The sequence below is a fragment of the Fusarium keratoplasticum genome, chromosome 4 (assembly GCF_025433545.1).
Source record: "Fusarium keratoplasticum isolate Fu6.1 chromosome 4, whole genome shotgun sequence".
In the NCBI taxonomy this organism is placed as follows: domain Eukaryota; kingdom Fungi; phylum Ascomycota; class Sordariomycetes; order Hypocreales; family Nectriaceae; genus Fusarium; species Fusarium keratoplasticum.
The window spans coordinates 928311-954292 of record NC_070532.1 but is presented as its reverse complement, the minus strand read 5'-3'; the positions used below and the strand labels follow the sequence as shown (position 1 = coordinate 954292).

At 52.0% G+C, this 25982-nt stretch overlaps 8 protein-coding genes across 8 annotated transcripts; 5 read left to right on the top strand and 3 right to left on the bottom strand.

The window, feature by feature from the left end:
• Positions 1–240: 240 nt before the first annotated feature.
• Positions 241–2795, top strand: NCS57_00539400 (Bac-rhamnosid6H domain-containing protein; the record flags this gene model as incomplete). Its single annotated transcript, XM_053055317.1, has 3 exons — positions 241–264; positions 319–1565; positions 1616–2795. 3 exons carry the CDS (start codon positions 241–243, stop codon positions 2793–2795), a joined length of 2451 nt encoding a protein of 816 aa, XP_052914272.1.
• A 2985-nt stretch (positions 2796–5780) lies between these two features.
• On the top strand, positions 5781–6677 carry NCS57_00539300 (uncharacterized protein; the record flags this gene model as incomplete). Its single annotated transcript, XM_053055316.1, has 1 exon — positions 5781–6677. One exon carries the CDS (start codon positions 5781–5783, stop codon positions 6675–6677), a length of 897 nt encoding a protein of 298 aa, XP_052914271.1.
• A 2974-nt stretch (positions 6678–9651) lies between these two features.
• On the top strand, positions 9652–11138 carry NCS57_00539200 (Aa-trans domain-containing protein; the record flags this gene model as incomplete). Its single annotated transcript, XM_053055315.1, has 2 exons — positions 9652–11025; positions 11085–11138. The coding sequence occupies 2 exons, from the start codon at positions 9652–9654 to the stop codon at positions 11136–11138; spliced, it is 1428 nt and encodes a 475-aa protein (XP_052914270.1).
• Positions 11139–12000: 862 nt separating this feature from the next.
• Positions 12001–14303, bottom strand: NCS57_00539100 (uncharacterized protein; the record flags this gene model as incomplete). Its single annotated transcript, XM_053055314.1, has 2 exons — positions 12001–13665; positions 13716–14303. The coding sequence occupies 2 exons, from the start codon at positions 14301–14303 to the stop codon at positions 12001–12003; spliced, it is 2253 nt and encodes a 750-aa protein (XP_052914269.1).
• Positions 14304–15479: 1176 nt separating this feature from the next.
• Positions 15480–16802, top strand: NCS57_00539000 (uncharacterized protein; the record flags this gene model as incomplete). The annotated part of the gene is made up of 1 exon (XM_053055313.1): positions 15480–16802. The coding sequence occupies one exon, from the start codon at positions 15480–15482 to the stop codon at positions 16800–16802; it is 1323 nt and encodes a 440-aa protein (XP_052914268.1).
• A 419-nt stretch (positions 16803–17221) lies between these two features.
• Positions 17222–19556, bottom strand: NCS57_00538900 (HET domain-containing protein; the record flags this gene model as incomplete). The annotated part of the gene is made up of 2 exons (XM_053055312.1): positions 17222–19388; positions 19447–19556. 2 exons carry the CDS (start codon positions 19554–19556, stop codon positions 17222–17224), a joined length of 2277 nt encoding a protein of 758 aa, XP_052914267.1.
• Positions 19557–20538: 982 nt separating this feature from the next.
• On the top strand, positions 20539–23346 carry NCS57_00538800 (uncharacterized protein; the record flags this gene model as incomplete). The annotated part of the gene is made up of 2 exons (XM_053055311.1): positions 20539–22350; positions 23029–23346. 2 exons carry the CDS (start codon positions 20539–20541, stop codon positions 23344–23346), a joined length of 2130 nt encoding a protein of 709 aa, XP_052914266.1.
• A 1720-nt stretch (positions 23347–25066) lies between these two features.
• On the bottom strand, positions 25067–25911 carry NCS57_00538700 (uncharacterized protein; the record flags this gene model as incomplete). Its single annotated transcript, XM_053055310.1, has 2 exons — positions 25067–25427; positions 25487–25911. 2 exons carry the CDS (start codon positions 25909–25911, stop codon positions 25067–25069), a joined length of 786 nt encoding a protein of 261 aa, XP_052914265.1.
• Between the last annotated feature and the right edge of the window lie 71 nt (positions 25912–25982).

Sequence of the window (25982 nt, the reverse complement as noted above, 5' to 3'; positions counted from 1 at the left end):
CACAAGTCGCCGAGTCCTCATTTCCAGACTCGTCATGCGAATGAGACATTTACAAAATCCTCGTTGGTACAACATACAAAGAACCCAGCTTCGGTGGCAGATAGACCGAGCACCGAAGCCACCGCGTCAGTCCTGGAGTTAAAAACGTGCCATCCCCTCGAACTTATCCATTCATAAATGCTGATCTTTGCACAGACGCACTAGACGCACCAGAACCGTGCCAATCACACCCCTGCAGCCATGCCATCACCAACCGAGCAAGCTGTACGTACTCTTCGCGACTCAGGCAGTGGCACCACTAACAAAATGCATTCACAGATCATTAATAATCTCAAGTCCAACTGGATATGGGTGCCCGACTGGGTTGACTCGTCAACACAAAACACAGCGGGAAGAATTGTCAGGTTCTTTCGCAGCTTCACCCTCAAGTCGCCACCTTCAGAAGCTCTGCTGCATTTCTCTGCCGACACCCGATACAAGCTCCTGGTCAATGGTACACGCGTCGCTGTAGGCCCAGCCAGGAGCAGCCCATTGATATGGTACTATGACACTCTCGACATTGCTCCGTATCTCACTGCTGGCGAAAATGAGATTTGCTTCGTGGTTATTAGGTATTTCGCCTCCTCGCGAGGGGGCATGCCTTTCGAAAGAACCTCGCTGCCTGGTTTGACTGTCATTGGCAGCGTCAACTCGGGCACAACCGAGATCTGTCTCGACTCTAAGGAGGGCTGGCAAGCTAATGTGGATGAGAGTATCTTGTTCCCTATGGGCCTGATAGACGATGTGTTTCTTCATGTGAGTACCTCAAACTACGCTTTCGAACGTGGCCTGATAAACGTCTCCAAACAGATCAACGAGCGCATCACCCCCTCAAGTCAAGCCACTCCCGTAACACCCAAGGCATACAACATGAAAACACTCAATGGCGAACTCCTTCCTTGGCGCCTACGCCCACGCGAGATCCCCATGCCCGAGCAAACCACTGTCGGGGTAACAACTGTCCGGAGTTGCGATTCTGATGTCGCATTGAGCAGCTGGACTTCATTTCTATCCGATAATAAGACATTGGATCTTGCCGCTGGCACGCATCATACTCTTCAGCTACAGGCGGATGTTCACTCAACGGCATTCTTACGCTGGTCTTTCCAAGCAGCCAAAGCCTCACAGATCCGGTTCAAGATAACCTATTCTGAAGGATACGAACTCAAGCCTCGGTCATATCCCTTCTTCCGGACCAAAGCTGATCGCCTGGATACCAAGGATTCCTACCTTATCGGTCCTTACGATGACGTTACAATCGATATACCTGCATCGCAGACTGTCACTTACGAGCCATTCTGGTTCCGCACGTTCCGAGTTTTGCAGCTTGAAGTGACAGTCGGTCCCGAGCCGATCCAGCTCCTTTCGTTCCAAGCAGGCCAAGTCAACTATCCTCTGGCCGTAAAGGCGTCCTGGTCACAGCCCGGGGACACCCACAGTGGGCAAATGTGGGATGTCTCAATTAGGACAATGAGAAACTGCATGTTTGATGGGTACTCGGATTGTCCATTCTACGAGCAGCTTCAGTGAGTACCTCTTGAATCTTCTTCCAGACAAGCACTAACTCATCTCTCAGATATTCTGGCGACTCGCGATCCGTGGGGCTCTTCCACTACCTACTCTCTGGCGACGACCGTTTGATGCGCCAGGCCATCACAAACTTTGCAGCCTCGATCACATCAGAGGGACTTACTCAGTCACGATTTCCATCGCATGTTCCCCAGATCATTGCAGGATTCTCCTTGTACTGGGTCCTGCAAGTCTGCGACCATCACCTATTCTTTGGCGACACGGCGTACAGCCGCTCTTTCTTACCTCGCATCGATGGAGTGTTTGAGTTTTTCGACTCACACATTGATGATCTTGGGCTTGTCAGCGGGCTCCCCGAGGATGTGTGGCAATATGTCGACTGGGTGACGGCCTGGGGAGCAACTGACGAGCATCCGGATAAAGGAGTTCCCACCTCGGGCCGCAAGTCCAACCGCCATACATACTTCAGCATGCTTTACGCCTATGTGTTGAAACAGGCTGCGCAGCTTGTGCGCCATGTCGGTCGGCCGGGCTATGCGGACGAGTACGAGTCTCGTGCTGCTTCTGTCATAAAGGCGATTCAGACTCACTGCTTCGACGGCAGTTTCTTTACCGACTCAACAGCCGACATCGCAGGCCAAGATGCTTATTCGCAGCATTGCCAAGTCTTTGCTATCCTGTGCGGTGCGGCCAAGCCCGATGATCGTTCTCGACTCCTGACCGAAGCCTTCTCCGATCCACGCTTCTCCAAATGCTCCTATGTGATGCAGTTCTACGCCCTCCGGGCCTTTGCCCTTGCCGGAGATGATACCTACGAAACTTACTGGGGGCGAGTATGGGAACCCTGGAAGAGGATGCTCGCCAACAACCTGTCGACCTGGGAAGAGGATGACGTGCGCCAGCGTTCCGACTGTCACGCCTGGGGAAGTGTGCCAGTGTACGAGTTCTGCACAGAATTAGCTGGCATCCAGCCCCGTCTGCCAGGTTCAAAAGGCATCTTGTTCAAACCTCGTCTCCTACTGAGCGAGTCACTTGATGTCAGGGTCGCCCTAGGAGCGGACAATGCCGCTGCAGTATCTTGGAAGGGCGGGAAGGGGGGCGCAGTAGTAGTAAGACTCACTCTTGACAAGGCCATTGATGTGGTCAGTAAGCTCCCGAGCGGCGAGACAAGGGAGCATGGATGCGTTAACTTGGTTGAACTGACGTGGAATGGCCCCCTGAGTTGAGATCTCCCACCGAAAGATATTCCCTCTTCATGGACGGGAGAGTTGTACGGCCAAAGGTCGCAAAGCAGATTCTGGCAAGAGAAGGCAATCCCGTGGAAAGCCACACTATTCTATCGCCGATAACAGGTGTAATTCTCTTCCCACATCTCATAAAAACGTGTTGTGCCAGTCCCTCATTTTTCTAGTCATCAATGATGTCTCCAAAAGAGGCCATCAACCACAACAGCAAAAGATACAATTATCAATGCATAACGGCATCGAAACTCAAAACGATAAAAACCCGTAACCTATTGCAAATCCCTTATCCGCCAAACTTGGTGCACCATCTCCTTCTAACTTCCCCACGGGTTCCTCAGCTGCTCTGGGGTCAGGTATACCTGTGGTCCACCGTCATGCATTGGCAAATCAACTTGGCTCCCAGTGGCCATCTTTTCTTTCCAAAAATGGCTAAGGTTAACGCCAACATCAAGCATAGGCAGTGCTTGCAGATCTTTAGGTCTCCCATCGGAATAGAATTTCTCACCAAGATCCAAATCAAACCATTGCCGGAGATGGAGAGATGACGATCGATCCGGCGGCAGTACTGACAGCATCCGACCCTCTACCATATCTAGGATTTGATGAATGGCGTCTGAACAGGCGTGGTGACGTCGCAACATTCGCATCCACTAGTCTTGATCAGCATGGGAAATCCCACAAGGGCAAGTCGTACTTGCCTCCGTCACTTCGGTCTTGACGCGCAAGACGTAACAGTCTTCATCCTTGGAAGACATGAAGGTGTAAAACTTGTCAGTTAGAGTTCCGTCGAGATAAGGGGATTGCCGAGCGTCTTGGAACTTGGATAATAGGTCACCGCCTCCCAACAGCCAGGTAATGAATTCCAGATAGGCACATCCCAAGCTCCAAATATCCGATGATTCGGATACGCAACCTCCTTCAACGTCCCACTCAGGTGGGCGATAAGTTGGAGACCAGAAGGTTGGTGAGTCCAGGGTGGTATGACTGTCCAAACTAGGCTCGGAGATAGAGAGCGGAAAGTGAGAGATAACTAGGACACACTGCTCTAGTATTTCCGGCTCTCCGTAGCAAATGATAGTATTCAGGTTGATGTGTCCGTGTATCGCAAAGTCCGGCCGAATGGTCCTGGGGTAAGAATGGATCGCTCTCACGCCGTCCATGATGCTGTATAATTGCCGATAACCCCATTTCATTCGCTTCGGTGTCCAGCTGGAGTCTCCCTGTTCCAATAGGTGGCGCAGAGTACAGCACGCACGAGGAAGGATCACGTTCCAATGGCCTTGAAAACAAAAGGACCCCAGTATCGGTATCAAATGTTGAGAGTGTCTGGTAATCTCCACCGTCAGCTGATATAAATCCCGTTCCAGCAGCCATTTATCTAATCGTTTTTTGCGGAGCGTTTTGATGGCAAATCCGCCACACATGAAGTTTTTCTTGGGCAGCTAGTGTTAGCCCAAATTACCAACGGAGCACACATCGACTCACATTGGATAGAATCTTCTCAAAAGAGTGAGCCGTGGGGTGAATTTCAAGACAAGAAACCGTCTCAAACATGCCCATGTTGCTTTCGATACCGCTGTCGCGCCATGGCTTAATGATATCATGTTCCAGCACGATCGGTCGGGGGTTCTCGTCTGCGGCAACGCCAAGGAATGGGAAGATGAGCCGCCATTGATTTTGTGCGAAAGTCTGTTTCTGATCCCAGTTCCATCCTTGGAAACATTTCAGTGTTTCTGGCCGTTCTTCTGTCGGTTGGGCTAAAATCAGATCAAGATAGTACGACACATCGAAGCGACTGAATCCGTGGTTCGCCCTGAGTTCAACCCCAACGCGTTCCTCGGTGAGAATTTGGCGTAGCAGCCATTCTGTCCAAAATTTTCCATCACACCCTTCAATACAATACCATGGGCTTAGTGCATGCCCTGTTTCCGGGATATCCGAGCGGCAGCTGGCTTGATGTTCCATGATCAGGCAGAGAGGCATTGCTAACACAGCCCGACTGTTGGCGAATAAATGAGGCCGTCTAACTTAGGAAACCAGAAAAATGCGTACACCCCTTCCGGAACTCCGGCCGGTTCCCCACGCTCGTAAAAGAGGAGTGTTCCAGAGGGCGAGAGTTGAGGTATGGGAAGTAGGTAAGTTGAGATGCTCGTTCCGCCCCTGAGTCACAAAAATGCCGATTCCTCTCTTGACGCAAAGGAGCCATAAAGGCCCTCAGTTCTATCAAGAGCTACGATACTGGTCTCTCAACATGCGATAGCTAACCCGGCCAAACACGGGTTGGTAGTGGTGGGTCTAGGCTTGGCAAGCGATGAAGGGGGTCAGGTGACCGAGAGTTCCAAAGTTGACATCGGCAGTTCGAGTGGATCAAGTATGCGGCCTGGTTCGCTCAGCATGTCATTGAAGTCGCCAGAGCTTGACAGCATGCGATTGACCAATTTTGTAATCTCATTATCAACATCATTCCAATCATTCATCAGCACAATGTCAGTCCGCGCTGCGCCTCCAGCTGGGGCTCCGAGCAGAGGATGGCGTCTGACCATTCTGATTGTGAAGCTCGGTTAGGTTGCTAAGCATACAAAGACCAATTGCAATTCAACAACAAACTACGCAACAGATTTGGCTTAGAAGAAGCTCGGAACAACCTCCACCTACGTTAGGCTTGCTGGACGCCCAGTTTGCCTCGAGTTTGCCTTGCAGCCGGAGCCTTTTCAACCTACAATCATGGTTTCAATTCGTCGCGGAGTGAACTTTGTCAGTTTTCACTCTTCACCGCTGGCTCTGCAGCAGCGGCATTTAATGTCATCGATATCCCCGATCCCAACAACTGATATCACTCTGAACCAACACAGCCCGGCAATATCATCCATTCCCTCAGTCCCCGTTCACTGTACCTTTCAGCACTGGCTTTGAGCACTCAAAAGTCATGAAGCAATTTCTATACACCTTGCAGGTTCTTGCATTCATATGCCTGTTTGGCTCTGCCGCAAGCTACCGAGGAGCTGCAAGAGTCAGCCAGGTCAAAATTCCACCCATGAGCAAGCCCTTGACCACCAGGAGCAACAATGGGCCAACCGGGCTTGGTACGGCATCAAAGAATTGGAGCCTTACCTGGCCGCTTCCGATGCCTTGCAGTGTTTTGGTAACTTCGCCCAACTCTTGGTTAAAGGAGGCATAGTGTGCAAGCTGAACGGCCCGTATCGATTCACCACGCACATCGAGCCTGAGGACCCCAGTATTGAGCCAAACAAGTACCAGAGGGGGGAGGAGAAGATTGCCGAGCTCGTGTTCAAGTATAGGCTACTCCCCCAGGCCTTAAAGCCCATCATGGATGAAGATCCTCGAGCTTTAATGACTCTAATTGGCCTCAGTCCCCTCCAAAAATGGACTGTTGCGAAAAGACTGGGCAGGATGCTAGAGGAGGAGAATGCAATGAACAGTCAGAACTTCCCATCCAACCCATCGAAAATCACCGTCCCAAGTGGTTCGCCTTCCAAGAAAGCAGCCAAGGACACCAAAAACATTCGGAAATGGTGGAAAAAGGCACAACCCAAGTCTACCAGGAAAGGCAGAATATCATCCTTCGAGAGGCGAGCAGATTTAGACGACGAAGAGGGTGTGGGTCTTGTTGTGGCGTACATTATCAGGCAGGCCTTTGGGGACCTGTTGGACTTCTTGGATGATGATCCCTCCTACGGGCTTGACCCTGACAAGGATGACATCCCAAGAAACTTCCTCTCTGACACAACTGAGTGGAAGAAGTATCCCGCAATCTTCAAGGGCGACTTGCCTGTCAGCATCCAAGAAGCCAATTTTTATGCTGCTCGGAAAATCCTGCATCCGAGCAAGGATGGTAAGAATTGAGAGGTACGATAGAATGGACGGCAAGGGGCGGTGTTTATGTGAAAGGGGGGGGTACTGATGAGAGGGCTGGTCAACAACATTGATACGCGGTACTGGAACCAAGACGGCATTCAAGATAGAGTATAGCATACGATAGATCCCAATGCCCAAAGTTTCTACAACCTGCCTGGTTTTTCTTCTCCTTCTCTGTTTTTTACTACGTGTGCGTCCGAGGCATTTGATCACCAGACAGCTTGGAGACCATAGTGGGCTCAGACGCTCTCTTTAGGGAATCTGAACCAATCTTCGCTGAAGATGCGAACCGGGGTGCATTTTTGTTAGAACCTCGAGCGGACGTAAGGTTTTGGTGGTGTGCTCATCAATCAGTAACTAGCGAGACCCGAGTTCCTGCTGGACAGACCACCCTCTGCCAGTCCTCGAGAAAGAGTCAAGGGCTCCCTTTGGGCCGACATGAGTTGACGTGTGGGCCTAGACGTTGTTTTTTAATAAATATCTCAAGTTCTTTATCTTGTAGTGAGCCTTTAATTGAAGGTGACGCGTCAACATGTCGTGGATAGATCTAGGTGGTTAGTCACCAAAACCTTACCTTCAAGGCTCTTGTCATATACAACAATCAACTTCACCTCATCAACCATCACTTCGAGTTTCAATACTCATTATTTGATTTTTTACAAACTCGTCAGGTTTATAATCTATTTTAACTTGTTGTGGAGCATTGAATCATGCCATTGGGTTTCAGGCCGAGCTCGATGATCCATTTCTGTACACTTTTCGCTCAAATGCAATGGCCGATAGTATTGCGCTTAGCGACCAATCACATGGACTTTATTAGCTTCAAATCCAAAAGTTTAAAGAGCTAGCAATAGTCGTATTTATCAAAAGAAGAGGAGCTCGCTGAGCTATTTTAGGCACCTTGCCTTTGGGCGTCATTGTCACCAGGCTTGGGCAGCCACAGAATCATGAAACAACCACGCCTTTGGCGCCCCCAACAGAATTGTTAAAAACAAGATCTTTCAGAGAGTGGGATGGTCGCCCCGAAAGAGACCTTCTGCATCAGGGAAGACCTTCTGTCACTGCCGAGCCGAGCGGTTCTAGAAGCCGCTGACTTCCGCCACCAGACCAGCCCTAAAAGTCTCTCGGAAGACTTCTTCCAAGTTTAGGTCGAACGACTTTTGTACAAATGGTTCGATCCGATAGGATAGTTAGGCGCAGGGATCCAGGCTGTTAACAAATGGAGTAGGGTAAAGGGAGATTGAGCCCTGCCAGATTTGTTATAGGGTTACTGCATCGAAATTCCAGAACAACATGCCGAGTACCGGGTATTCTCTGCAGCTGACAATGAGTTGTACCCTCAAGTCTCTGGGTTGTAGATCACGTCACATGGTCTTTCTTTACGAGAGTAAATACCGAGGTCCGAATGCTTGATCCCATGAAGGCCACCAACAGTCCAAGGGCAATAGACCGGTCGAGAAAAGAAAGAACGAAAATGTACAACTTTTGACAAACTCAAGTATTTTCGGCTCTTGAATGCCCTTACAAACAAGATTTGTCTTGGCTTTTGGCCAACGCTCGCTTGATTGTAGCCGTGCTGACTGCCCCATACTCCAATCACGTTTATTTTGATGGAGTAATAGTTTAGGTTATGACATTTGTCAATCAATGCTTTATCGCTGAAGGGTCAATGGAACCGAAAGGGCCGAATTCTTTTACAGATGGAGCACAACAAATTGTTTAGCATTGGCGACGTTTTCGCACATACCGAATTACACAAGTGACTTGATGTTGGTTCATTGTATCCAAGTTTATGAATGTCTTCCAAGACATCAAATGCCTGTGACTTTCCAGGTCCGGGCTTGATTCAAGATCCCTGACCAAGCGCATGATTTAGCTCTTGAGCCGTCACCAACCGGATCGCAACATGTATTGCCTAGCCTATCAAACAGCTTCTAACCGTTCAAAAGGGATAGATGACGTGGGCCGGTTGGTTCAAACCAATGCAAGCCTTGATGAAACAGCAGACGTGGCTGAGCCAAGAGGTGACTGGCTTACCTATCTCGTCGCGTCTCCCATTACTCCATGACATTAGCAAGGTCGGCGTCGCGCAGGTACCAACCTGTGGCGAGCGAGGCTCCCCATCCCTGAGGCGCGACTCGACTCGCATCTCCACTTGGGACCGCCGACGGGATAGTTGTCTAGTTGACACGACCTTGATCCCGACAAGTGGATACGCCGCCGGCCACCGCCGGCCAGTCGCTGTGACGATCAGCAATTCCAAGGCCGGGAGCGCTATGCCCTATCAGACATCGTCGCTACCAAGAGCCGTCGTTAGCGTTGGAAAGCGTCCTGATGTGCGGCTTTTTGAGGCTCTCCGAAAGGGGCGCCATGCAGTAGGCCTGTCAGACACAGGGCACCACATAAATTTCAGCCTCCCCTATGTTTTTCGGCGCATTCAACTCCTCATCTTTCACCTGGGGAAACACTGCTAAACGGCGCGCATCGGAAAGTACGTAAATACCACGCAATCAGCAGCTGACGGGGCGGATATGGAGGACGATTCGAATCGCGCCCGCCCCCGGAGTCCCCGGAGTGCCATCGCAACGGGCGAGCCCAGGGCACTCCACAAACTTCGTCAATCGTTTGCTAATAGCTTCTCGGACGCCCGTCGGTGATTCGAGGCTTACGGGCCGACGACTCCAGCACGGATGGGCCTTGCGGAGGTTTCAATGCTCATCACCAGATTTTTACGTACAACAACACGGGGCTCCTTATGGGGTGCCTCCCCTTCTCACCAACGTGGGGATCGTCTCCATTTCGACCGATGAGAGCTTGGGCCAAAATCATTCTGTTAAAAAGGGTCGCGTCTAGTCGCTTCCCCGGTGTCTTCTTTTGAAAATCGTGGAGTTCAAGCAGCTCGCTTCGTTTCTCTCCAGACTTTCCCCAGAATCACACCTCCCACTGCATCCATTCCTTCAACATGGACACTGCAAACAACATGATGATATCTCAGCAACCGCCGGCGCCTTCAGCCACGGAAAAGAACCACGGGCTTGACGATGACAAGATTGCCCAGATCAACGACTCCTACGACCAAGCCCCCGGCACCATCACCGACTTTGAGAAGCAAAAGATCGCCGAGGGAGAGGCGCACTTCCACCGTCTAGGATGGAAGCGTCTGACCGTCATCCTCATGGTCGAGGCCATTGGCCTTGGTCTTTTCAGTCTCCCCGGTGCCTTTGCGACTCTCGGTGTTGTAGCAGGAACCTTCTGCTGCGTTACGCTGGGTCTCATTGCCATCTACACTGGTTACATCATTGGCAAGGTCAAGGTGGTTTATCCCTCGATTGGCCACTATGGCGACATCGGTGGCCTCTTGATGGGCCGCTTCGGAGAGGAGCTGTTTGGCGGCATGTACGTGCTACAGCTGATTCTCATGACTTCTTCCTACGTTCTCACGGGCACAATCGCCCTCAACGTTCTCAGCGACAAGGGAACATGCGGCGTTGTCTTTGGAATCGTCACTGCGATTCTCCTGTTTGTTTTGGCCATCCCACCCTCATTTACTGAAGCCGCTATTCTGGGCTACATCGACATTGTCTCTGTTATGTCCGCCATTCTCATCGCCGTCATCGCGTCGGGAGTGCAATCCTCCAACGCCCCTGGTGGTCTGGCCGCCGTCAACTGGTCAGCGTGGCCTGCCGAGGGCTGCACCTTCAAGGACGCCATGGTAGCCATCTGCAACATGATTTTCGCCTACAGTTTCTCCATGTTCATGACTCCATTCCAGTCTGAAATGCACACCCCATCAGACTACATGAAGTCAGTTTGGGTTCTGGGAATCGTTGAAATGGTCATCTACACCGTTACAGGCGTTCTCATCTACACATTTATCGGAGCTGATGTCCAGAGCCCGGCCCTTCTCTCGCTCGATGGCGTCATGCCCAAGGTGGCCTTTGGCGTTGCGCTCCCCGTCATCTTTGTGTCCGGCGCCATCGGCAACACGGTTACTGCTCGCTATGTTCATATCCGTCTCTATAAGAACTCGATCATCCGATTCATCAACACCCCTAAGGGCTGGATCACCTGGATTGCCGTTCTGGCCGCCATCACGGCTCTTTCCTGGGTTCTCGGCGAGGCCATCCCCTTCTTCTCGGATCTCCTCTCGCTCATTTCCGCCCTTTTCGTGTCTGGCTTCATTCTGTACTTCCCGCCTATCATGTGGTACAAGCTTCTCCTCAAGGGCAAGTGGTACGACCGAGAGAACATCCTCCATGCCATCTGCTGCGTGCTGGCCTTCCTCTTCGGTCTTCTCGTCCTCGTCGGAGGAACGTACGCCACCATCAAGGATATCGTAAGTCTCTCAAAACCTGATTTTACCTTGTTTTATTTCAAAACTGACCCTTGGAACAGCAACACCATTACAAGATTGGTGCTTTCCGGACACCGTTCTCTTGCACCGAGTGAGCCGAGGGACAGCTCGTTTGAGTCCCCTCCTCTGCTGGTTTTCGGAGCTGTTTGATGGATTTGTAAGATGTGGCAGTGTATATATGAATAGATCGCCAGTGTACAAGATTTGAAGCGTTATTCTCAGCCCAAGCGCATCCTTTCCTTTTATTCTTGAGTGCATGGGACAGATGTGGGTACTGACAGGGAGACGAGGACCCCTGCTGCAACAACACCCGCTGATAGCCGGCGATGCCAAGAAATGAGACTATAGCCATGGGTGTCAGTAGCGAAACAAGTTAGATTTGAATGACTGATCGAAACCCCCATGTCTGGGGAGTGGGTATCGTCCCGGCGGCCATGTGGTGAGCCGCCGGCAAAGCAAGGTGAAAGATGACAGCTGAATCGCCACAGGTGGAAACTTCTCCTTCTCCTCGATCCGAGAGAGGTCTACCTGAAACTGGGGGAGATTCTTGAATGAGCGGAGAGAATGGGGTTGCTGTGCTTTCCCCGTGGATTTCCGTTCCCCAATGTCTGCTCTTTGCGGAGGTTCTCCTTTCATTCAAGATGGGATGAAAATGAAGTTCATGTCTCACGAGAGCCTCCAACAGTTCATGCACGATCCTGCGTAGTAAGATGCAGATACTTCGATCTTGGGAATCATCACATGCTCCACCAAGAGCGAGATGAGATGTAGATGGACGATAGAAAAAGAAAAGAACATGCAGATTCGTTCTCACCGCCGATTCATCTCGGATACTACATGTCACATTACCCGAGATAGAGGGTCAAACATGACGACTGATCGTTCTGTAATAACGACAGCCAAACGGCCAGGGCGAAATCCCGTATTGACATTTTCTACGGATGCATATTTTCCACACTATTTGCAGAACTCGGCAGCAACATTCGTCAAGCCCTCAGTAACCTTCTTTATCGAATCCACATCCGCCCATTCCTCTTTAGCATGAAGACCCTCGCCCTTCGGACCCCAAAGCAAAGGCACAATCCCTTCTTGAGACAGAAGGGCACAGTCGGTCCAGAATGTAGCCCCAGCCAAAGTAGCGTCCTTTCCTATAGCCTTGCCTGCGATATCGGCCACGAGCTTGGTGAAAGGGTGGTCCAGCGGAGTCAAATGAGCGGGACGACTGAACGTGACCTTCAGGTCAGCCTTGAAGCTGGGGACCTCGCTGGCCACCTTGGCCATGACCTTTCGGATCTCTCGCTCCACTGTCTCCGGTGTTTCTCCATCGACGGTTCGACGTTCCATGGTGATGGTGCATCGTGCAGGGTAAGAAGATGACTCCTCGCCTCCGCTGATGATGGAAGCATGAACCGTGCCAGTTCCCAGAGTTGGATCAGCAGGGCCGTCTTGGAGCCATTTCGCGTATCTTCCAAACTCGGCCAAGAAATACCCGGCGTTCACAATAGCATCGATACCGAGATCAGCCCTGGAACCGTGTGCCGCAAGACCGTGGACTGTAAGCTCTAGCACGACAAAGCCCTTGTGGGCATGGAGAATAGCGAGGTCTGTTGGCTCTGACACAATGGCAGCATCAGCCCGCCAGCCTGCACGCAGGACATCTTCGGTTCCGATACTGGCATCTTCTTCGTCGGCAACACCGGTGAAGATGACATCGCCTCGAAGACTGAGCTTCTTGGCGTTGGCGAGAGCCACCATTGCGGCTGCGACGCCAGACTTCATGTCAGCCGCGCCACGACCATAAAGCTTTCCATCAACAATCTTGCCACTGAGAGGATCATCCTCGTACCCCATCAGAGTAACGGTGTCGACGTGTCCGTTCAACATCAAACTCTTGCCGCCGCCAGAACCACGTGCGACACCAACAACCGACGGACGACCCTTGGTATACTCGACCCAGTGGGATTCCAGATCTCGGTGCTCCAACCAAGCCGTAACATAGCGAGCGATGGCTACTTCTCCGGGGCCAGGCACGGAGCCAAGCGTTGGGCTTGCCGAGTTGATCTGGACAAGGGTCTGGGTGAGGGCGACGGGATCATCACCAGAAACATCAAGGGGAATTTCATAGTCTCTGTTGCGCTCTGTACAGAAGAGAACAACGACAGACTTCTCATCTAGACCCAGAGTTTTCTTGTCAGAGGACGTGAGTCTGCGGAGTGCAGCGAGCGAAGCAGCGCCACATGGTCCAGCCTCAACACCTTGCGACTGAAGGTACAGAGCAGCTTGGTGCGATTCAAAATCTGAAACCGTGATGCTCGCATCCACGCCGTCTTTCAACAAGTCCCAGGCAATGGTTGATGGAACTCCGCAGTTGAGGCCAGCCATGATAGTGCCAGATGTTGGGATCGTTGTGAACTCTCCCCTCTCAAGGCTCTTCCACAGACAAGCTGCTGTGTCTGGCTCAACGGTCACGACAGAGGTCAAAGTGCCTTGTCTCTTGAAGTGGGAGGTGACGGCTTGAGCGAAGGAGCCAACACCGACAGGGGCAAAGACAAAGTCGGCAGTGGAGGAGCCGAGCTGAGAGTCTACCTCGCGCATCATGGTGAGATAACCATCAACGATCCACTGTATCTGTGTCAGAATTTTTATGCCTTGATTGAAGGAGAAGAACTGACCTGAGGGACATCTTGGTAGTCACCAAAGGCATGGTCTTGGACCAGGATACCCTTCTCGTGCTTTGAGGCCGTCTCAACTTCCAAGACGGCATCGTCATAACTTCCCTTACTGATGACAACCGTAGCACCCTCCGACTGAATCAGCTTGACGGTAGATGGATGCATAGTCGAGGGAACATGGATCTCGGCCCCAATGCCAAAGATGGCACCCATCCTAGCCACTGCACGACCATGGTTACCCTCGGTAGCAGCGTACAGCACCAGTTGATGCGACGCAGCAGCCTTTCGCACAGCTTCAATGTCAGAGTCAAGGGGCAGTCCCAGCTTCTGTGTGATGGAGCGGAACGAGCCCCACGAGGCGCCGAGGATCTTGAAGGCAGGAAGGCCGAAGCGGTTCGTCTCATCCTTAACGTGAACAGAAGCGACGCCAATCTCCTTGGCGACGCTCTCCAGGCTGACCAGTGGTGTTGGTTGGTAGTCGGGGAGGCTCTGGTGGAAGCGATCAATGACGTCCGTCGAGGAGGGGGCGGGGGAGGTCCATGATTTGGCCTTGGGGTTGAAGTGAACAGGGCGACGAGCTGTGGCCATTATGACGGGGAAATGGAGTTTCAGAAGGATAAGGGGGTGAAGAAGGAATTCAGGTAACGAAGGGATTCACAGTGAGTGGGTTGACCGAGAACAAACGGGTCTTTCGGATGATGGATGTGAGGCCGCGATGAAGGTTGGCTCAGCTCTTGACCCAAAGATCCAAGTTGAGATGTTGTCTTCACTCTCCAAGGAGATTTGAGAGATATTTATACTTGAAATCTTTTCGGAGGGGGCATCAATTGATGGATGTCGATATTGGGCGATGCGCCTTCTGCGTACATTGGTAGTCTACCTTTGTCAAGTTGAAGGCGACGACCAAGATCCACAGCAAATGATGCCCCGCAGATGAGGAATCGGCCTCGGCATCATCACGAGTCGCATATTCCGATATTCGCCCAGAGCATCTCTGAACAAGACCGTCAGTTATTGCGACCCGGCACAACCTGTGTGGTTAATTTGGACTCATTTCACGGGCTCAACTGTCTCCAAGGTGTGCATTTAACACAAACATTCATACTCTCAGCAACATTATCCATCCTAGACATCGAGCATCTCGTTTTTGTTGACCCCGCCAGATATGAAAACAGTGCATCTTGGCAATCCGCCGCTCATGGTTCTTTTCAACAGCCTCGGAGTATCTCCCCTTGAGACACTCTTCCGCCCATCGCAACCGTGTGGATGCTCCATGTCAAAGTTGGCTCCCTCCCGTACTTCCAAGAAAAGACTGGTGCAAGGAAATGTAATCTGGAACAAGTTCTATTGCTTTCCTTATCCTCATGCTAATGCAATGCGCCCCAATAGTGCCGGGAGCTGAACTGAAGACCCTCACGAGGCCGCAGCCACTGGGGAAATCTGACCACTAAAACTGCTTTAGGCGATAGCCATACCAATCATACACGCTGTAATAAGCCAACTTCTCAGCCCGAGGGGCCTGGATCACAGCGTGCAGCGGGTCACAAATGGCGGCCGGCCAAGGCAGATTCCCCCGAAAATAAGCTTAATACAAGAGGCCTGTCCATCCTTTGCAGCTGGACTTGACCACTTTCTCTTGACTGCTTCGGCTCAAGAACTCTCATTTAAGAAAAGAAATTCAATTACTCACACACTGGCCTCCGATCACGATTCCTCTTGCCAACACCAATCGAACGCCGCCTAACATCGAACTCATACCTTGACATGGCTCCCCCAAAAATGGGCCCCTTCGAGCGTGGCCAAAGATACACCGGCTTGACAAAACAAGCTCAGCTATTTTACGAGCAACACAGGAAAGACTCCCAGTCATGCGAAGAGAGTGCAAAGACGCTTTTTGAGGCGGCGACAGCCATCGCCGCTGCTCAAGGCACAACCTTGGACCAAGTTTTCGGTTTGCCTGATGCCTTCACCAACATGGTGTTTGATGGAGGCTTCGAGTACCATGGCCCCGAAAGTGTCGGCGAGTTTCTCTCCTATGCACAGTGGTTCTTCCTGTGCTCGCTCGTGGGACTTGGCAACGCGTCTGCTGGAGCGTCGTCACTCTTTTACTACATCAGTGCCACGCTGTGTCTGGAACCCCGTAGCTATCCGATTTATGCTCGGATGCGCCTCGGCTCTTGCTTCCGCCTTGCGAGAACACCTGAATCTCCTTTTCTGTACAAACGCCTTCTTCCATGGGCTCGGCTAGGCCATTTCTTCCAGGGCAAAGGAAACTGTACTGTTGTCATGATTGGAATGGAGCTGTTCGATGGTGACCTCACCTACGAGGACTCGACAAAACCCATTCACGATGTGGCACCCTTGCGACGGAACGCATGCGCGCATTCAACCATCATGAAGGCCATTTCGGACAGCATCTCCAAGCTTGCAGCCAAGGCTTCAAAGCAAGCAGAGGACCCCGAAACCACCTCATCGTTTGACATTCGCAAAGAGTTCGACGCCGTCGCTCAGTCGTTGATCGCAGCATACGACAAAGTTCCCGATGAAGCTCTGGAAAGGGTGGGAGATTATGACAGGATCTACCAAAAAAAGTATCTTAGCCAAGATCCTGACCTCAGCGACTTTGTTTTCGAGTTGAAGAAAGCGGCGCCTACAAACATCATTCGGCTCGACATATCCCACGGTTTCGCTGTCAACTCTCTTTGGGCGGAGACGGGGGCTTACGACGGTGCGTCATACGGAAAGTTTAGCTATGACGGTACCGAGGACAAGATCTTCCTAGAGGACGATGAGCTGATAACGGGGGCGACATGGAAGAAGGGGTTGTTGGCTGAGGATACAAGGAAGAAACTCATCTTCGACTTGACCATCACCACCACGAAGAGGACCCTTGGACCCTTTGGCACCGGCGGCGACGAGATCAGGGGGGGTGCCGTGGAAGAAGAATCTTTCCAGGTTCCTGACAAGATGAAGGTCTGTGGCATGGTTGACCTGGCAAGCGAATTCATCGAGCACCGGGGCGACGTCGTCATGGAAAATGGGCCATACATTGCCGAGTTGCGGTTCCTTGTCGCTCCAGCCAACTGACGTTTCGGACTGGACTCTGGGAGGAGGCACTTGGTGCATCATTAAGACTGATTTCGGTAAAGTATTTCTCATGTTGGGTGTTTCTTGGTCAAAAATGCTGTCGGGAAGTGCTATGTTACCTTTACAATGCTAGTCTGGGTTAATGAAGCGATATATGTATAATAATTTCGTATACCCACACTATTAATCCGGTCAAAGACCTCTACACACTCGCCCATTGTGCCATCGAAGAGTTTTAATCTCACGAGCTACAACCGAACCGTACCGACCAGCCCATGCCCCCGGATACAGCACATGCAATAATCGCTAGCCCCTCGACAACAGAAAGAAATTTCACCCTGGGGAATCTCCTCAATCTGCACCTGATGAAGAAGAGCGTTCCCGAAGTAGAGTGATAGTGGTTTTTGAAGACGAGTTATTCATCGGAAGCTCAAGTCTACCCACTCATTGTCTATGATGCTCAAGAGTTCCCCATCCATAATCCCGTGAACATAGGCCTCCCCCACGATATGGTAATACTCGGAGGAGTCCGAACTATCTTTCCGAATGATGAACGGCACACGCCCACCAGAAAGAAGGACTACTATATCGCCATGCTGAGCAGAGGGATGTGCCAGGCCCATATACCCAGCCTTTGTGACAAAGAGCCTTCTGGACCACGCTATATGGTGCATAGTGGTCTCAAACCGCCCAGTATCTTGTCCCAGGGTTCCATTAGGATGGAAAACATTTCGTAGCGCGCCAAGTATTGAGTCGATGCCGGGGGTCAAGCTTGAAGTCTCGCCTTCTTCCCTTGGAGCTGCATGGGACCTCGCAAGATACTGCGAGAGTTCCTCCCTAGCTTGCGATGCAAATGCAGCAAAATGTTGGATCCACTCTTGTGGCACTGGATACTCGTGCGTTCCTAGGCCGATGTTTCCTATCAACGTGTGCCAGAATGCGTCAATCATGGTGCCAGGTTCGCCATTAACGGACGGATATCGTGCCCCAAAGTCCAGCATGCTCCCCCAATTCTCCAATCTAATCTGACTTACTTGGTCTTCCAAGGGGGCAATTCTCTCTATCGTGTCGAACCTGTAGGCCGACAGCACCAGGGTGTTTGGGTCGGCAGATGAATATCGAGCTTCGACCTGCCGTCCTGTAGCAGCAGCGTAAAGGGTAAAGGTTCCGCTCCTAGGTGGCATGCAGAGGATAGAAATAACCTGATGCACACTGTAGTCCGGTACCCAGCTTGGAAGCTGATGAAAATGCCGGAATTTAACATCCTCGATACCAGAAAGGATGTCAAGGGAGCCTTGGCTGATAAGGTGAATAGTGACATCCCGGAAGACTTCGACCACTGACTTTCGATAGTCCGGCCGGAGCAGGGGTGGCAGGGGCGTAGACCTCCGACTCTCTGCCAAGTTCATTAAGGCATATATCTTATCGACTGGATTTGTCACCTTGAACCGCCGCGTTGATGCCAGCAAGAGATCCAGGCTCTGATGTTCTCCTCCCTGATGCCGCACGCGACAGTTCATCATGCCCGTCAGAAATCCCGCGGCTCCTGAGACGTTATACTCGTCATGAAGATGCTTGATCCAGGAGCTTTCGACGAGGAATGTGGCAGCTCTTCCGAGAACGTCAAACGGTAGCATCAACAACCCGCAGCATATCCAGACGCACCGAGAGACGGCGATCTCCTGGATGATCCAGACGCGTTCAAATGCGGACCGGGAAATGAAATGCATGAGAGCACCCCATTTTATGGAGGGATAGACCGGCAATCCAACGACTTGCATGTAGGTGGGGTTAAGCAGAGCATCAATGCCAGGGCGCTGATGGCCCGAGATCAAGTGGGAAATTTCCAGACGTTTCAGCGACGCCAGCATGTCCATGACATCCTCCGTGTGTTCGTCCGGTTCGCCGATCCAGAAAAGATCCATAGAGGCACGCTCATATATTGCACACATTTGCCCGATCTGCTGGACACGCTCATCCTGGTCGTCTTGGTTGATGCATATTTGATCGATCCAAATGATGCGCTCACCAGTTGAATGGCGGTAATTCTGGAGGAAGTTCCAGAGATTCGGCTTGATTTCCAGGTACTTTTCATTGATCAATACGGGCCGGGACACGTCGGGTAAACTCTCATCTTGCCATGCGTAGGATATCGCAGCGTATATAGGAGTGTCTTGGGCAGCAACGTCGGCATCAAACATCCTGCATCGCAGAATGTCTTGACCGCCATCTGACAGGATCTGGAGTAGACGAAAACTGGTGGAGTTTGGGAGACGATTATACTCCAATTTTGGCGTGTCTCGTGGTACTTCAAGAGCTTGAGGGTCAACGCTGGGGAAAATCTCCGAGGCGCTCACGGCCTCGCGGTTGGGTGCTCGCTGGCCTGTGATGGTGATGACGGTCTTTGGTTGAGAACTCATATCGGCCAGAAGCGTTGCGAAGCTATACCACTTGGCCGTGGAGATACCAGCATCTGAAGGAGGATAATAAAGAGCCTTATTTTCTACAAAGGGAAGTGGGTGAAGAGCCGTTCTTATGAGCCACCGAGCGTCCCACAATAGAGGCTGTGCTTGGCCAATCAGGAAGCTAGCTAGTCGTTACGTACAGAGGGGGGGTTGAAGATAAGCGCTGGAGTCTGGCTTACAAGGCAGATTGGGAGGCAGGGCAGAATTGCCGGAAGATAAAAAGTCCGACAGACTTTTGCATGGGAACCAGCCTCATTCTGTGAGGGGTTGAAGCTGTTGGACAGGCCATTGTGAGGTTCCAATGACCCGGGCGGCCGGGCCAACGCCTCTACTTACCAGTTAACATGTCAAAGAAATGCAAGCGAGTGAGAAGGCGAGCCACTTATCAGCTTGGACTCCACTTGGGAACTCAAAGGGACCTTCCTTTATAAGATGATCCATTGAGTAGCCTTGACCAAGTCGTGAAGTAGATGCATGAGTCGAGCATCACTGACAGTCTGTAGTCCACCAACGTGCGCCTTCTCCAAACACCCGGTCTTCGAGCCTGAGTCGCCCAATTCGATCACCGTGCTATTGAGATCGTTTGCTGGATCATAGATAGGTCCTCGCCGAGGCCCAATTGCCTGGTGAAATGCAAGTCTTGAGAACAGCAAATCTGGGCTGAAACCAATAGCACTCTAGGGCTGTCTAGAAAGCCATTGACAGCACCAACGCTACAGCGGGGCTCACACATGGCGTGGGGACGTTGGAGGATGATTGCTAGCCAGAGTGACAACATTCGCTAGCTACTAGAAGAAATAAATGCTACAGTAAGTAGGCTCTCAGTTTCTGTTTGCAAGTAAATTTTCATTCTTTTCTAGCCATGCCAGCCAGCGAAGGCGAGGAATCATCTCAGCGGACACAGTAGTTTTTTCTTCAAGCCACAGCGCGCCCTCCAAGTATCTCCCGCTAACGCCATAGAGTGCGTGAAAATTGCACCTTCAGACTCAAACAACGAAAAGGTTGATCAAATGAAAATTAAAAGTTAACAAAATGATTGCCTCAAATACAGACAATGGACATCAAGAGTGCAGCAAGCCAATGTCCATTGGCTGGTTCTGTGAGACTCCCCTCTCCGTCTAGGCCGTCTTGACTCGATCAAAGTGACTAAGCTCAAAACTCCAACCATTCTCGCCGCGTGACGTTATCGCCAAACTCCGCTCTCACATGGTCGACTCGCTCCTCAACACTCACCACAGACTCATCCTGTGACTGAGCGACTCAATGCGGCGATGGAGCTTTCACTAGACGACATCCTATACTCGGGCGGCGACAACACCGAACTGGCCATTCCGTATGACGACGTGGATGATCTCGCCCCTCAATCACGCAGCTCCTCAAACTCACTCGCAGGCGCCAACAGCCATGTCGACGCGCTCTCGCACACATCCAACCCAAGCAGCGGGCTCGATCTACCGAGTCCGGGCTTTCCAAATGCCCAGATCGACTGGCATGCCGACTTTCAGCAGGCCAGGGCCGTGACCGATCCTCCCGCGGATGACTTCTCATTTCTGAATCAGCCCGCCCTTGACTGGGGTAATCCGCCGCCTCTACCGACCGGCAATGACCCGATAAAGACGCCAATGACTACTATTGATGAGTTCTTCATCAAGAATGGCGCTTCTCGGCCTCCTGCGCCTTGCACAAACTGTCGCCGACGACGACTCCAATGCCTCATCCTCCACACCACCGTCGACAATCCCAACCCTACCAAGTCGTGCTCCAGCTGTGTCGCTCTGTTCCGTGAGTGCAGCTTGTCTGGCCGTCAAAAGCGAGAACCTTCCGCCTTTGAAACGTCTGAACCAGTCATTGGTCACCTTCATGGAGTGAGCGAGGACAACGTTCTGGGTGTACCGACGACGATCCAGGAGGGTCAAAGCGGCCTGACACACCCTCAAGAGCTTTCACTCGCTGCATTGTCTGGTAAACGCGCGAATACACGATCTGTGCGAAAGACGCGAGTGCTGAGAAACTGGTTCATCTCTCACATTGACCACCCCTATCCATCCGAGGAAGACAAGGTCAGCCTTGCCCAGCAATCTGGGCTCAGTCGGAGCCAAGTAGTCAACTGGTTCGCCAACACGAGGCGTCGACACCGGCTATCATCAGCCTACTCTACATCTCCAGGTCGTGGTCGCCAAGGATTTGCACCGGGATCACCCATGCCTCACTACCTCCGCAAGAACATGTCGCCTATGGATCGCTGGCGCAACTCACCTCCTGAAGAGGAAGGGGCCTCCGCATCTGCCATTCAGAACGCTCTCTCTGCTCAGTCCAGCGCTCACAGCTCATTCGAGGGCTACGACCTGGGGATATTTGATGTTCCCGGTTCGTCTGTGAGCAACGACTCGCTCTGGCAGTCTGCCTTTCAAGACGCTTCGTCAAACTCGGCGTCTTCATGTTACTCATTCCGCTCAAGGGAAAACACGTTTCTGTCTCACTCTGCCAACAGCTCGGCGGGCGAAGGCCCTTCCATGTCACGACGTACATCATCGAGGTCAAAAAGCAAGAAGTTTGTGGGTTTCCAGTGCACGTTTTGTCGACAGAGCTTCAAGAAAAAGTACGATTGGGTCCGGCACGAGAGATCCATTCACCTCCCCGGTCTCGACGCGTGGATCTGTTCGCTTCCCGTCTCTCCCGACCAGTCGTTCCTCGTCTGGCGCGTCAACGAGAGCAACCCCCAATGTCTCTTTTGCGGCGACGACTCACCAAGCGACGAACACATCCAGGCCCACGAGTTCGACACCTGCGCCGAGAGACCAGTCTCGGAGCGCAAGTTTACGCGCAAAGATCACCTCTGGCAGCATCTGCACAAGTTCCACGGCTGCCGCAAGTGGGACGGATGGAAGCCGGACCTGAGCCTGCTCCAGCACCGCCAAGATGCGATCAGGAGCAAGTGCGGCTTCTGCCAGGTCATGATGGACAGCTGGGAGGAACGGGCGGATCACCTGGCAGCGCATTTCCGGTCGGGGTTGACGATGGAGCACTGGGTCGGCGGGTCAGGGATACATGATCCCGGGGATATGGATATCGAAGAGCGGCTTGTGACGTGACCGAGGAGGTTCCCAAGTGGGTATGCAGTCGGCACGTACACCGGCTATGGGCCGTGACTCTGGGGTTGGACGTGGACTAGGGTCGGGAATAGTGATCAAGTAATGTCCAGACCCTGCAGCCTAGACACGTGCGGATCCTGTCAGCTGCCGGACCTCCACTTGTCTAGCTCAACGGCCCCTTGGCATTGATGGCGTGAGAAGCCTTAAGACGTAGTCTCAGAGTGCAATGGCAAAAGCCAGACAAAGCCTCCAACTTCCCCCAAGAAAACCGCAGCTGAAAAAAAAACTTCAAAACAAGAGTCATCATCCTTGCCCCTGTGGGGAGTCATGAAGTTGCATCGCAATACGGACATGTGAATCCGGAGTTCGGTTCGGCCTCCAACAAAACCCCCCACACCCCCAGTCAACTGACATGTCAACCTCAGCCATCCATGCAAAGGCTCGAGGCCCAGAACCAGAAGATTCCTGTTTATTCCCCCCCGTCTCCCCGGGAGGATTACCTCTTTGGCTGGATCGGGAAACGTCGCACCGCTTGCGGGGTTTTTTTATTAATGGCGTTTGGGTTTTTTCTTTCGTCTTGAGTTCTCCTTCTCTCTCTCTCTCCTCGGTATTCTTTCCTTTCCTTCATTCTTACTCACATCTCTCTACTGTTTCTCCTTGCGTGTCTAGGCTGTCAACACCCTTCACTTCAACAACAACAAAACAACAAAGACCAATCCTCCAACAGTCAACATGATCATCACCCGCGCTCTCTCCGTCACCAACTTTGTTGTCGCCAGCTCGGCGCTCAGCTTCCAGGTGGGTGTGCTGTACCCGTGGCACAAGCAACTGGACGACGACTTCGAGGCCCTCAAGAGGGAGCACATGCGCGTCCTCACGGCCGTCGAGTCCAAGGTCGAGCAGGGACAGGACTCTCCTGCCTTTGTCGACGAGAGCCGCCGCAGCATCCGTGGCATGCTAGGCAACCTGGCTGCCTGGAAGGCCTGAGCGAAAAAAATGAGAGGCCGCCGGGGGTTGGGCGTCAGCACCCCTTAAAACAACACATCAACAACACCAAACCTCATCCTCCTCCTCCCTCCCAAACTACACCTTGGCGATCGATGACAATACAATAGCGATGGAAACATCAATCAATCAGCTTACATCGCTCTGGCATCCTTTGCCACTCTCTCACGACACTCAATCAACATTCTTGCGCATCCGGAGTTTCTCGGCGTTTTGCTTCGGCCCGGGTGGGGCCGGTCCACGGTCTCGACCCGGGTGATCACGTGCACCCCCCGAGCGCCACCACGGTTTCTCCCGACCGCCGGACCATCATCACCGGGGGGCCTCGGCACGGGATCAAATCAGGGGGGTACACATACATTTACTTTTTTTGGCTCATGATACACACACAACACAACATACAGAAAGGAATAGTTGCATCTTGACATTTTTGTTCCTGTTTAGACAGCCTAGACATCAAGTCATATAACAGTTAGAATGAGATTTGCCTAAGACCATTACTCCCTCCCTCTCCGCGTGACGTCGCCGATGTCTGGAGTGCATGATCTATTTGCCGCCCCTGTGTTCACTTGGGTTTGATTCAAGGACAAATGGATCCGTTGGGCCGTGTTGCAGCGCCAAATGCTACGTAATCGCGACCGGGAACAGCATCCTTGCAGTCGGGAATAGGGTAGCTCTGCAGGCCACCGGCTAGTAACGCAATGAAAAAGCAACTTTGTTTGCAACCCCAAGAAAGGCAGATATATGTGCGATAACCTTAAAACTACATGGTGTGTGTATGTTGATAGCTCTTTTTCATGTTTGCCGGTTGTGGTGGTGGGCTTAAACATGGCATGCGCTGTCGATCCCTGTTCGCGACGTTTAATGGCAAACGCAAGCGTGTCTTGGTCACCAACAACACGGTAAACATCAGTAAAGACGCTCAGATCCGCAACAATGTTAGCATAAGATATGGTAGTTCCACAATAAGAACCCGTATGTTTATCTGGATGATTGTAGTGTTAGAGCCATTATTTGACCGAGTTCGCGCGTAGTCGTTACACGTCTTGGGAGCACTCTGCCAGTCAGGAAACATCTAGAGTTATAGTGGACCCAGCCCAGCCTTAACACTGGTTTATTCTGGGAGACGATGCTTTATTGCCTTCTCAATCTCTTGTCCTAGATCGGCCGAGTCGAGAGGGAAATCACAAGATGGGACACATGAGCACCCGTGGCTTTGAATCGACTTCATAATGATTTAATACCTTCGGTATTGCAAAGCATTAGGAATAATACAGAGAACACAGTTGAATAGATATCTATTGGTTAATAATCGGGTAGACTAGACTACAATCACGTTGGTTCTTTGCAACGTAGTTTCGAGGGAAATGCTAATTTCAACTGGCCATCTCATTTGCTGCTATGCCAGGCTCATTTGATGGTCACGAAACTATGTACAATTCCCAGTTCATCTTTCCCTTTGCGCGTGGTTACTTTCACAGGATGCTCATCTCAGACCAAATACACGCACTACCAGCCAACTGGATAGTGTTGAGCACACCTTGGCGAGGTTCGAGCTTATCGTATTGCACATGTCCCATGCAGTCAAGTCGCAATTGTGATGCACTGATTCTTCATTAGAAATTAAATCCGCTATCATCTTTGATAACCCCCCACCCCACCTTGGCTGCCTGTCATGAGAAGACCTTGTTCAGCACCAGGCTTACTGAGCACCGCACACGCGCGTGAGGCTGGTGTCATCCAAGGCAATAAGGACGAGGTAGAAATCGCCATCGCAGCTGACATTGAAGATGACCTCGACGTCGGTAACATCCTCAGTCTCGCTGGGCGTGCTCCAGAAGGCCTCTCCCTGCTGCCAGCCGAGTTGGCCCAAGGTGCCGACCTCTGTGCCCTGAGCGAGCTCTTGACCGTTGATGCTTGGGGTGACATAGCAGGTAAAGAAGGGTGCGCTGACGGCGCTGTAGTTGAGCAAGTAGTACTGGAGCCGGTAGTTGTGAGGGCTAACCCTGGGGATGGTCTGGCTGAACTGCCTTGTTCTGTCGGCCTGCGTCAAAGAGGCGATGCTGATTGGGTTGTTAGCCTCTCTGTGTGTGTCAACGGATGCTAGAGTGAGATGACATACACGCCGTAGGGATAGGAACGGGCCAGCTCGCCGGTGAATCGGGTTCCTTCGTTGAAGACCCAAGGGGTGCCGCTGTCATTGTCGTCGAAGCTGGGATTGGCAAGGATCTGGGTCTCGACACAGACCTCGGCGGAAGAGGTTGTGGCGGTGGTGCTGACGACGGTTGAGGACTCCTGGGTGGAGGTGGAGGCCTCGGTGATGGTCGTGGAGGTCTCGATGTTGATGGTGGAGGACTCGGTAGCAGTGGTGGACTCGACACTGATGGTGCTGGATGTCTCGGTGGCCGTGGAGGATCCCACGCTGACAGTCGAAGAAGCCTCTGTGGTGGTGGTAGCCAGGGTCGTCGATCCCGAAGGTCGGCAGACGGCAGCGTCGGCGCCGAGGGCACCAAAGGCCGCAAGGAGGGCGACAAAGTGACGAGCCATTGGGAATGGAATTAATTAACGAGTGACGGATAGCAAAAGCTACAGATAATCAAGCGAGAGACAACGAGCGA